This window comes from Apis mellifera, linkage group LG1 (genome assembly GCF_003254395.2).
Source record: "Apis mellifera strain DH4 linkage group LG1, Amel_HAv3.1, whole genome shotgun sequence".
In the NCBI taxonomy this organism is placed as follows: Eukaryota; Metazoa; Arthropoda; class Insecta; order Hymenoptera; family Apidae; genus Apis; species Apis mellifera.
In genome coordinates, this window is record NC_037638.1 from 18,324,732 (window position 1) to 18,337,845 (window position 13,114).

Genomic DNA, 13,114 nt, shown 5'->3' on the forward strand with positions numbered 1-13,114 from the left:
TAGTCTGACTTTTGTGTAAATTTTCTATTTATTTTTAATAGATTATAAATAATTTTCTCACGTTTTCAGGTGGTGTTGATAGTCTTCCAGCTAAACAGTTGCGCAGTGATATCATAACTCTCGAAAGAAGCATCGAAACCCTTCAAAAGAGCATCGTAGCTCAACGTCAAACAGCTGAACAAAATTTACAAACCTGGAAGGAGTACGAGAAAGGTATTCAAGAGTTAAAACCTTGGATCGAAGAAGCAGAATCAAAAGCAGCTACTATAGGCAGCAAACCAACCACTCTAGCTCAGGCAGCTCACATGTTGGAAACAGCCAGAGCATTTGAAACACGATGCCAACAACATTTCCCTCAGATCCAAGATCTATCTTTGATCAGCCAACGAATAACAGGAAAAACATCAGCTTCCGACGAAGTGGATGCCGTTCATACTCGTTGGAACGCTGTGCACGACATAGCAGTTCAAACGACCACGAAGTTGGACAAATTGGTTACCTCGTGGAACAGTTTCGAATCTGAGATAAAAGAATTCAATGAATGGTTGGAAAGATCCGAGAGAACGGTGCTCGTGGAACCAAACGCCGAGACACCCGAAATATCAGTACTGGAAAAGGAACTGGTACGATTGAAGGACTTCAACAAGACTATATCTGATCATCAGGCGCAATTGATATCGCTGACCCAAGTTTCTGATCACATCAGTCACGGATTATCTTTGGAAGGAGCGACTAATTTGAAGGCTCGAATCTCGGATATTAAAGCCAGAGTCAGCAAGCTGGCCGACACGGTCAGATTGCAGATCAATCGTGTGTCCGACTCGTTATTAGCTCGCCAAGAATTTCAAATGAAAATCACCGATTTCGAGAACTGGATGTCGCGATTGAGATCCAATATCGCTGAGATCAGCGATGCCACTGTCGATACGGTTGATACGAATCTTCAAGCCGTGCACGCGTATATCCAAGAACATTCTGAGAAGCAGCCAAGCTTGGAAGCTATCTGCCAAGAAGTGAAAGATATATGTTCCAAAGGATCTATGCAGGCGACGGTTGCTTTGGTCGATACTTATACTAATTTGGAGAAGAAATATAAGGCTCTGGGAGATGATTTGCAACAGAAAAAGAAAGGATTGGAAAAGTGGATAGAGCTATTGAGTTGGTTGAACGATGCCAACGCTCAATTAAGCCATTGTAAGTACGAAGCTGAAGCTAGAAAGCCTACTATTGCCGATTTGGAGAGATTTTCGTCCGAATTACGGACTATTTATGACAAAATTGAAACGTGGAAACAACATGTTTTGCCTGACAGCGCTATTGGAATACAAATTAGGGACAAACAGGGGAAACCTCTTTCCGCGTCAGGTTTGTTGATCGACTTGGAGAACAAGGCGTTGTCTCTGCAAAATGAGATATCAGCGAAACGTGATAGACTGGAAAATCTTGGTGCCAAATGGAACAATTTCAGAACATTGCAGCAAACAATCACTGAGAAGATATTGAATACGCAAACTGCTCTTCAAGAGACGGTTTACAACGTTGATTCTTGCAAACAATTAGCTCCTGCTGTGGAAAAGATTGATCAATTAATCGAAGAACATCAGAAGAGAGAACAGGAAAAAGAGATTCTTCACTTTGAAGGTAGTTCCTTGATGAAAGAAGATCAAAGATCGACGACTAATATTCAAGTAATTCTATCCTCTGTCGATGCTAATTGGGAGAAAGTGAACGAACTTCTTCGAGAACAGAGGAAGAAATATGCTGATATGAATACAGATTGGAAGGATTACGAGGAAGCCAGACAAAAGGTGGAGAAATCTATCAAAGATGCAATTAATTTATGCCAATCAGTGAAAGGAATATCTTATGATATTACTCAAGCAAATATTACTTTGGAGAAGCACAAGAAAGCTTTGGATGCGTTGAAGAAAGGCAGACATTTCTTGGACAAAATGGATTCGAAAGCACAGCAATTGACGAAAGAAGCATCTCTTATGCCTAGATTCAATTCTGAATTAATCGAAAACGATTTGACAGAAGTTCGACAACGATACCAAGATACTTACAACGATATCAGTGAGAAATTGCAAGCCTATGAGACTCAGGTGATCATTTGGAAACAGATAGAAGAATCGAAGTCTGAACTCATCAAGTGGCTCACTAATACAAACGAAGCGTTGACCACTGCGTTCGAACGTTTAATGGATGCTGAAAACTGTCAAATAAGGTTGATAAGATACAGAGAGGAGCTGCCTGGTTATCAGCAAGTGTATCAAAACATCGTGACGAAAATAGAACAACTCGTAAAATTGAACAACAATTCTGACATCCCCACTCTGAATTCCTTGCATCAGTTATTAGACGATCAATTCAAGGTGGTTAAAACTTCAGCGGAAAAATTAGAATCTTTAACATCTACTTTGAACGAGAGAGAAAGGACAATTAGACAGGAGATGAAGCGATGTGGTGACTTAATCTCGAAAATCAGAGAAGATATAATCAAGTGCGATGATTTGACTGGTGAAAACACTAAGATTCTTGGTCGTATCAACAAATGTCAAGAGCTGAAAACAGAATTAGAGCAATGTGACTATACTCTGTCCAAAGTTGAAGAAACATTGACAAAGATTTCTACAGAATATCCTAGTATCTCCAGATCGAGTTTGCCTAAGGAATTGCAAGCGCTTCAGCTTCGAAGAGATGGCGTGGCCAATCATGCTAACAAAGTGATAGCAACACTGGTAGCATTTTTGACTAAATTATACCACGAGAAATTCGGAGCTCTTCAACGTATGGTTGTGACGCTCAAAGAGAAAGTAGCTTGGTGTGAGCCTGAGCAGAGCAGTGATCGTTACAACTTGGAGGTGAAAATGGCTTCGCTGATGGATGTAGAAGTAGGAATTGCCGATTGCATAGCTAGAAAGGAGGACACTGACAACTCCTTAAAGCTTCTAGCATCAGTAGAAAGTGCCGAAACTATGGCCGCCTTAAAGTCAGATCGTGACAAAGTCGAAGTCGATTTGGAATCATTGAAGAGCAGTTACAATAAAATCAAAAACGATCTCGAACGAAACATAGCTCTATGGCAACGTTACGAACTCACTTCCGAGAACGTACTATCCTGGTTGAAAGAGAACGAGAATAAAATTAGAGCAGAGGCTTCCGCATTACTCAATTTGGACGACATCGAGCAGAAAATTGCAGAGATGACCGAAATGCAGAAAAGTGTGATGGAATATCAAAGCGAACTGAAAGATTTGACTGTTTTGGCCGAAGATATCACCAGGGTTAGTTCCGAATCAAGAGTAAATCAATACATCAGTCATTTGAATACGCGTTACGATTACGTGTTAAAGTTTTTAGCCCAACATTTAGACAGACTTCGAGAATTGAAGGAGAATAGAGATCAATATGTGGCTAATAAGAAGAAGCTCGAAATTTGGATTGAGAACGCGGAAAAAACATTGAAAGCCTATGATGAAATCACTGGTCCAAAACCTATAACTTTCTATCAATCACGTTTGAAAGAGTTGAAAGCATTTGCCGAGGAACGAGAAGTTGGACAAGCTATATTGAATAAAACAGCGGAAGCTGGTGAAGCTTTGTTCGCTAGAATTACACCTGATCAAAGAGAAATGATTAGAACGGAATTGAGAAACTTCCGTAATCGCGTGGATGCAATGGCGGATCGTTCCAACGTGATTTATAAAAAAATAGAGAGCGATATGATGCACAGATCTTCCTTCGAAGATAAATTCTCTCAAGTGAAACAATGGTTAGCAGATGCTCAGAATAAATTAGGAGAAAAGCAAGATTTACTGCCAACGTTACAAGAGAAGAAGCTAGCTCTTCATTTGTACAGGACCGTGGCTCAGGATGTTACTGTTCACAAGAATATTCTTCAACAACTTCAAGATAGATTAAGTACAGCACCAGATGATGATGCGAGCGAAATGTTAGGCAACGTGATCGAGGCTTATGAAAAATTGTCCAACGAGGTCGAAGGGCGAATTAATATAGCGGAGAAACATGTTTCGAACCATGAGGCTTATCTTCAAACATTTGAAAAGACTCGAGATTGGATCAACACGGTGATCAACGAAGGAACGCCGATAGTCGAGGATTTTTCAGTGGAACGAGAAACAGCGCAGAGTAAAATCACCACCATCGAGAATCTTTTACAACAGAAAGCGGAAGGGGATCGAATCTTGGCTGATTGTAACCAGCAATTAAATATTGTCTTGGAACAAACCTCTATGCCAGGTCATTCAGCCTTGTTATCCAATTTTGAGCAACAAAAGAAAATGTGGGAAGATTTCTTGAAGCGATGTGTGACAGCTAGAGACAAATTGAAACATATGTTCAATCAATGGTCCGAATTTGAGAAGATCGTAGAAGGTTTGGAGGCCTGGATTAAGCAGATGGAAACCCAGCTGAAGGATCAAAGTTTGAAGAGTACGGAAGAAGCAAAGAGAGCTCATTTGCAGAAGCTGAAGTCCTTGGAAGAAAGTATCATCGCGAAAGGAGCTGAATTTAATGCCGCCATTGAGAAGAGTCAGAGCATCGAAGCTGAGGCAGACCTAGTCACAAGAGTCTCGAGACAAACTACTAAATATCAGGCTATCAAGAATCAAATAAAGGAAGCTGTGATGCGATACGAACAATTTGTGAAAGAGCATAACACTTTCAACATGAAATATAACCAATTATTGCAATGGATCACAGATATTAAATCGGAATTGAAGAAACACAGTGAAATCGTGGGCGATCTATCCGTGTTGCAGAGTAGACAGAAGCTCATTCGAGACTTGGGCGATACTAGAACGAAAGAGAATGCTAGATTCGAATCTGTCATAGATCTTGGAGAGAAATTATACGTTCACACGTCGCCTGACGGTAGAGAAATCATCAGACAGCAATTGAGAAATTTGAGAACCTTGTGGGATGGATTCACTGAAGATCTACAGAATACTATGCAAAAGTTAGACCAATGTCTGATGCAATTCGCTGAATTCTCTTTATCTCATGAACAATTGACAGCTTGGCTTCGAGACGTGGAACGTGCGATGCATCAACACACTGAATTGAAATGTACTTTGGAGGAGAAACGGGCACAGTTGCAGAATCACAAGATCATGCACCAAGAAATCATGTCTCATCAATCTTTAGTAGAGTCTGTTTGCGACAAGGCGCAACAGTTGGTAGATCAGACCAAGGATACTTCTTTGAATGTCTTTCTACCATCTATCAAGCAATTATTCCATAACATCGTGGCAAAATCGAAGGATTTGTTAGAAAATCTGGATGATTGCGTGGAGAAGCATCATAAGTTTAATTTGCAAGTGAAGAGCTTTTCTGATTGGTTGAACGGCGAGAAGGATAAACTTGCTGAATGTAACGATATGACTGGAGAAAGAACGGATATTTGCAGAAGACTTGCCACTTTGGCCATATTGAAGGATGATCAGATGCAGGGTGCTGAGCAGCTTGGAAAATTAAAGGAACTTAGCGATACAGTTATTAAGAGAACCGCACCAAAAGGATGGGATGCTATTAATAAGGAGATCGTTATTTTGGAAGGCAATCTTCGTCAATATCTAAATGAAATAGGTAAAAAAAAATCGTCAAATTATTTTTTTTTTTTAATATTTAATACATTCTTTTTAATTTTCTCTTTTTCCATATAGAATCAGTGGAAGATAAACAAAAAACAGCCTTGCAGAAATGGCAAGACTTCGAAGATAAATTGGAAACGCACACAAAATGGTTCTCAACGATGGAAGCTGCATTCAGGGACCAACAGTTGCAGCCTACTTTGCAAGACAAGGAAGCTCGTTTGCAAACATTAAAAGAGAAACGTGATGCCATATTAAAGGAAGAATTGAAGATAGATGAGTTCATTGATAAATCTCATAGTTTGCTTCATGCAAGTGGAGTTGAGCGTATCAAGCCTTTGATCTCCCAAATAAGCAATAGGTAAATTTTCTCATTATTCACATTTAATAAAATTATTGAGAAATTTTAAATTTTAAAATTCACTTTAAATTTAATTTTTTCGATCAAAAATTTTAGATACCAGTTATTGCACGTGCTCAGTAAAGAAGTAGTGACTAGATGCCAGAGTGTTGTAGATGATCATAGGACGTATGAAGAAAAATTAAAGGTCGTAGATGCCTGGTTAACTCAATTAGAACAGAGTTTAGCCAGCTTGAAGAAAGATGAAACAGGTGGAAATCTAGAAGAGAAAGTATCTCGTCTGCAGATATTGTTGGCTGAAAAGGAACAAGGTGAACACAGATTGGCAAGTTTGATATCATTTGGAGAGAGGATTCTTGCTGATACATCGGCTCAAGGAAGAGAAATTATTCGCCATGAATTGAGACAAGCTCGAGAACGATGGGATAAACTTGTGGAAGGCATAGCCGAGCAACAGAAAAAACAAGATGCTCAATCCTTGCAATGGACCAATTATCAAGAGACATTGCAACAAATTTTGGCCTGGTTGGATACTATGGAGAGATCGGTGAAACAGGACTCGACGATCACTTGGTCTTCTCTTCAAGAAATTAAATCCAAATTGCTGAAAAGCAAGGTAACTATGATTCTGATAATGAGTAAAAATTCTTAAAGAAATAATATCAAAAATATTTTCAATATTTTAAATAACGAAATGTTGTTTTCTTCTATAGGGAATGCATCAAGAAATTTTGGCTTATAAACGTATCATTGAAGGAATCTCAGAAAAAGCAAATGCACTATCGTATACATCTCAAGCGCCATCAGACGCTCAACAAAAGGCTGCCTCGGTTTCTGGAAGATACGAGGATCTGGTCGAAATGTCACAGAAAAATATATCCAATTTGGAAACTCTTCTAGATACTTTCCAACAATTCTATGATCTACAAAAATCTTATCAAGATTACCAGAAGCAACAATGGGAGCAATTAGCTAACTATAGCGACTATACTGGCAACAAAGCTGCTTTGCAAATTCAATTGACCAAAATCATGGAGCTTCAAGATGGCCAGAGGGAAGGAGAATTGAAATTAGATATTCTCAGTGAACACGTGTCTCAGAGTGCTCATAATTTATCACCCAGATCATTAGAATCTATGGAAAGAGACTTGGCTACGCTAAGGTAAGATTTATCCTGGATTATTTTCGAATCAAAATGAAATAAAGAAAATTTTTTTAAATTAATATATATAACAGATTCGAGCACAAAAAATTCGCCACAGCTGTAAACGATATTATTCGATGCATCGAGGAGAGGATCCAACAATGGAGCGAATATGAGAATTCTTTAGAACGTTTATTAGCTTGGTTGGCGGATGCAGAATCGTCTTTGAAGAATTATTCTCTGAAGAACACTCTCGATGAGAAACAAGAGCAACTTGAAAAGTATCAGGTAATATATAATATATAATATATAATATAATTATAGAATATTTGAAGATTATATTAACATTATATGTTTTACAATATATTTATTTAATATATCTGTTATATATATATGTTACATCATATGTTACAAATGAATTATTACACGTTAAAAAATTAATTTTTTTTAAAGTCACACTATGAACACATTTTTTTAAATAATCGCATTTCACGCGAAGCGAAGTTTTTTTCTTTCATTTTTGATCAAGAAGAGGAAAAGATACGAAAGAGATGAAATGATATAACGATAGTTCAGATATTGTATCTTGGAAAACTTTCTTAGGCACTACAAAAAATCGCCTTGTCGTGGGACACGGAAGTGACAGAACTGGTGGCCCTAGGAGACCACCTGGACCAAGTAAGAGAAACATGGAAAAAATTTACTCAAACAGGATTGTGAACGCTTTTGTAAATTGATCTATCTCTTTTTCTCTTTTTTCTTTTTCTTCTTTTATCTTTATTCTATCATTTTCATCTTTATACTATTGTTTTTTGATCTTTTTCTCTTTCCTTTTCTTTTCTCTATATTTCAAAACGAATTGAAATATTTAGTGTGATTTAAATTCGATGATGTATCAAAGATTATTTTATACAAATAAAAATCGGTAAGTTTCATCTCGATACACTATACACTTATATCTTCACTATGATACTTACTATGATACTTTTTTTTCCGACGTGTTATTGTTTTTTTTTTTTAACATATACTGATTTTGCATAATTCTTTTTTTTATCTCGTGTTTTTACTTCGATGCATGTAAACGTGTTGTTTCGAGCACGCTTAATCGAAGAATCATGTTTCCAAACTCGTATATCGCGTTGTCATGGCAAGTGAAAAAATCCATGACTGATTGATTGAATTCGCATTAATTACCTGTATACACACGAACACCGACAAATAAATGCGTGTCCTATTGTTAACTCTATTACTATGAATTCAAGGTATTTTCAGAACGACAGAAAATTACCTAATCATACGATTTGATTAATTTGATTAGTATTATAAAAATAAAAACAAACTATAAACAAACGATGTTTTCTATATCAAATATCATGAAATTTTAATAATATTTCTATTTCTAGATGTTAATCGTGAATCTACGGCAAAACGAGGCAGAATTCGATAAGATGAGCGACGAATCTTCCGAGCTGATGCAGATTAGCGGTGAAACAAGATTTTCTGCTAGTGTTCAACAAATCACCTCTCGGTTCCAATCTATTCAAGCGACTGCTAAAGTAAATATTAAAAATGTTACTTTTATTTCTTTATCTTCCATTTTTCTTTATCCAAAATTTTACTATAAAAGTATAAAAAATTCAAAAAGATTTTGACTTATTACTACTACACTTTCGAATCTACTTTTGTAATTTTTTTTTTTTTATTTTGGATGAATTTCAAATCTCAAATTATAATCACTTAGTTTATACAATTATTTCGAACATTTTTCTTCTCACAATTATATCTTTCATCGTATATGAAAATTAATATCTGAAAATTTGTTTGAACCATAGGAATTAGTTAAAAAATGTGAACAAGCAGTGGCAGATCACGCAGCCTATCTTGAACGTTACAAACAATGTTCCGAATGGCTGGCAAACACACGTACTACTTATCAATCAATCAAGGATGACTTCAGCGGTACTCGCCAAGAATTAACTTCGAACGTGACAACCCTAAAAGATCTTCTAGCCCGACAATCTTCGGCAACCCTTTTGATCAATAATACCGTCGAAGCTGGAGAACGTTTGTATTCTACCACAGGCATGGAAGGCAGAGAAATCGTCCGTCAACAATTATTAGACCTCCAACGAGCCTTCGAGGAGCTCTACGACAGCATTGCCTCAACTGAACGAGAGTTGCAATCGAAGATATCTCGTTGGTCCGGTTTCGACGAGTCCAACGAATCGTTCGACAAGTGGCTGAGAACTGTCGAGACTCAATTGAAACCAGAAATCGAGTTGAAAACCACGTTGGACGAGAAACGAGCCCAATTACAAATTTATCGTTCCTTTTTACATGATATCCAATCCCATCAACAAGATCTACTCGATCTTCGAGACAAGGCTGACAATTTGCCGGATTCCACTGACAAAGTGCATCTGACGCTAAAGAAATTGAGCGAGAGACACGCAACCGTGTTGAAACGCGCGGTTGCTTTTGTCGAAAGGTATGAAGGCATCGTTAGCGATCATCAACAGTACAGCAAGGCTGTTCTGGATACCCATGAGTGGATAGATGCGACTCACAATGCGGTTATTCTTTGGGGTGACACGGAACTTGAACGTGTATCTCTTCACACTAATCTGGACAGATTGAAGAATTTATTGCACGGTTTACCAGAGGATAAACCAAGAGTTCAACAAATAAGAATACTAGGTGAGAAAGTGATTCCAGGCACATTGGAATCTGGACAGATCAACATTCGATCCCAAATCGATTCCTCGCAACAAGAATGGGAAAGTCTGGTCACTGCGGTGAAGTCTACTATAGAAACATTGGAGAATAAGCTTCAACAATGGAACGAGTTCGAAATGTCGAAGGAACGTTGTTTGGCTTGGATGAGAGAAACTGACACTAAGCTTCATGCGGTGGACTTGAAGGCTACCTTGCAGGAGAAGAAAGACCAATTGGAACTTTTGAGAACTCTTCAAGGACAGGTGCGTGCGAAAGAATTGGAGATAGACGCTGTTACCGAGAAGGCTCAACAGCTTCACAAAAATATTACGTCTCGTACCACTCATATGTCAGAATTGAGCATCAAGTATCAACAAATATCGAACAAAGTGAAAGACTTGAACAGTCGTTGGCATCAATATGTGACCACTCATCAAGAATTCGATAATCAAGTGGCAGAGTGTACTAGATGGTTAGACGACATTAGGAAGAAACTGGCTTATTGCTCTGACTTAGGTGCATCCTCTCAGAAAGATTTGGAGAACAAGATGGAGATAGTGCAAGACTTATTATTGTACAAGGAAGATGGCTTCGCCAAGGTACAAGGTATTGTGGAATTAGCTCAGGCAGTTTTGGCAAACACAGCTCCAATTGGACACAAGGCTATCAATGATGCTGTTGGAAAGCTGCAAGAACAATGGAGTGCTCTAGCCTCGAAGATGTTAGAGACCAAAACTAATTTGGATGACTCTATCAATAAATGGGCTGGTCTTCTAGAACAGATACAATCGATGAACAAGACGGTAGATTATATGCAATCTGCTTTGAACGAGTTCATGCCTTTCCAAACTACCATGTCTGAAAAGAGATGTCAACTGGAACGTATCAAGGCTTTAGAGGAAAAAGTTCGATGTGAGAACATTGAAGTCGATAGTCTAAAGATCAAGGTCGCTGAAATGATCGCCAGTGGACCTCAAGGGTTAGCTGCATCACAGGCACAGAGCATTTTGAACAGATTCGATACGTTGTTCGAAAAAATCAAGTCCTTGCTGACCGAACGTGAAGAACAGTACAAGGATCACAGATTATACAAGGAGGCGCACGATGATATTATTAATTGGTTGAGTCGAGCTCGTGAGAAGATTCCATCTATGAAGCAAAGACCTTTAAGCGATAAATTGGCTATCGAAAACGCTGTGGCTCCACTGGAGAGTTTGTTGAACAAGAAGGCTCAAGGAGAATTATTGGTGGAACATCTTCAACATACTGGAAAGGTTGTATGTGCGAGCACGAGTCCTCAAGGTCAGGAAATTATAAAGAATGAAGTGAAAGCTTTGACTCAGAGTTTCGAGGAACTTTTCAGAGGTAAGTGATTTCAATGTTTTTCTTTTTTATTTGTTAAATAATATATAATTTATTTTTTTTCTCGTTTATTTCACAGAAATCAAGCAACAAAAGGATCAATTAGAACAAACGGTGAGCCAATGGCGCGATTACAAGGACGAGTACGAAAGATTAAGTGATTGGTTGCAACAATTTGATATTCTCATAAAGGCGCAAAAGAATTCTCTATTACCAAATGTAGCTGAGAAGGAAAAACAAGTGCAAGAAGTGAAAGAGATATTAGAGAATTTGCTGAAAGGACAGGAACAAATTGACAAATTCAACAAGACAGCGTCCAGTCTCCTTTCGTCTCATTTGGACACCTACATAAATAACCAGCTTCGACATTTGAACTCGCGTTATCAGGTTCAAGTGAATCTTGCCAAAGATGTCCTCAACAAAGTCGAAACCAATCTAGCTCAGCACAAAGAATACGAAGCTAATTTGGAAAAGACACGTGCCTGGATCGAGAACGCGAAACAGATTATTCGAAAGGGGACAGAAGCAGCATCGACTAGCAGCAGAGAAGAATTGCAGAACAGATTGGACAATATCCAAGAGTTGTTGAGGAAACGGGAAGAGGGTCAGAACTTGGTTCATCTGACGGTGAATTGTGGCGAGAAAGTGATGAGAAACACTCGATCAGATGGGCGAGAAGAGATCAATGCTCAATTGAAAGAGATCCAAAATGATTGGGAGAGATTGGTGAAGAAGATCTCGACGACAAAAGTGCGTTTGGAAACGAGTCTTCTTCAATGGGCTGATTACAGCTCGTCTTACCTTCAGTTGCAGCAATGGATCAACGATAGAGAAGCTAAATTGCAACAAGTCTGCGAACAGAAGGTATCTAAAGCTAGAAAAGGTCTGGCTGGATTGAGTTCTTTGGCTATCGGAGAAAGAAAGGCGAATCTCAGACAAACGAACAGCATCGTTCAAGATATAGTAGCGTTCGAACCGATGATTCAATCGGTTACAACGAAGGCCGAGGATCTTCGACAGGCCACACCAGCCACGGAAATTTCCATCAAATATGAAACATTGAGTAAACAAGCTCAGGAATTATATGCCAAACAGAAGGAGACTGTAGAGCAACATCAAGCGTTTATAGATAGTGGAAATGAATTTATACAATGGATAAGAGCTGCCAAAGAGAGGCTTGGTAAATGTTCCGAGCCTACTGGAGATAAGGAATCGTTGGCAAACAAGATCACTCAATTGAAGGTACTGCAAAGCGAACTGCCAGAAGGTCAGAAGAAATTGCAACACGCTTTGGAGCAAGGAAACGCGGCATGCCAGATTGCGGATGAGGAGGACAAAGAGATTATTGAAGAGGAAGTGGCGTTGTTGCAAGAAGAGTACGATAGTTATGTGTAAGTATCATTGTGATTAATGATGCGAGGATAAGGAATGAAAGAATACTTTAACAATATGTACTGATGATTTATATTTTTCTACAGAGACTCCCTGAATAACACTAAGAGTTTATTGGAGGTAGGAATAGTGAAATGGACGGAATACGAGGATCAATTCTCGGAAGCTACCGAATGGCTCACACAAACGGAACAATTGGTGCAGTCGTTTAACAAACTTCAGGATAGTTTGGAAGAGAAGAAGAATGTTCTGGAACAATTCCAGATCCATTTACAGACTTTGTTCGACTGGCAGAAGGAATTAGATCGATTGAACATGAAGGCTCAGATGTTGCTGGAAACTTGTGCAGATACTAGAATTTCGAACGCTATTACTCAATTGACGACCAAGTATAATGCTCTTCTTTCTTTGGCCAAAGAAATAATGAGACGTCTCGAGTTACATTATCAGGTACATTTTATTTTATCACTTTATTTATTAAATTAAGATTCGAATTTCACATTTTATTTCATGATATATTATCTC

At 38.3% G+C, this 13,114-nt stretch overlaps 1 protein-coding gene across 5 annotated transcripts in view; it reads left to right on the forward strand.

The window, feature by feature from the left end:
• The window catches only part of LOC551356 (nesprin-1), a 108,972-nt gene that overhangs the window by 24,746 nt on the left and 71,112 nt on the right, over positions 1-13,114 (forward strand). For 4 of the 5 annotated variants that reach the window (XM_026446139.1, XM_026446135.1, XM_026446136.1 and 1 more), the window contains 10 exons: positions 70-5,610; positions 5,688-5,976; positions 6,073-6,592; positions 6,690-7,138; positions 7,213-7,408; positions 7,724-7,798; positions 8,524-8,676; positions 8,953-11,200; positions 11,277-12,588; positions 12,676-13,039. In XM_026446139.1, coding sequence (XP_026301924.1) covers positions 70-5,610; positions 5,688-5,976; positions 6,073-6,592; positions 6,690-7,138; positions 7,213-7,408; positions 7,724-7,798; positions 8,524-8,676; positions 8,953-11,200; positions 11,277-12,588; positions 12,676-13,039 — 11,147 coding nt within the window. The remainder of the gene's footprint in view (positions 1-69; positions 5,611-5,687; positions 5,977-6,072; positions 6,593-6,689; positions 7,139-7,212; positions 7,409-7,723; positions 7,799-8,523; positions 8,677-8,952; positions 11,201-11,276; positions 12,589-12,675; positions 13,040-13,114) is intronic. The other variant, XM_026446137.1, reaches the window with a different exon arrangement.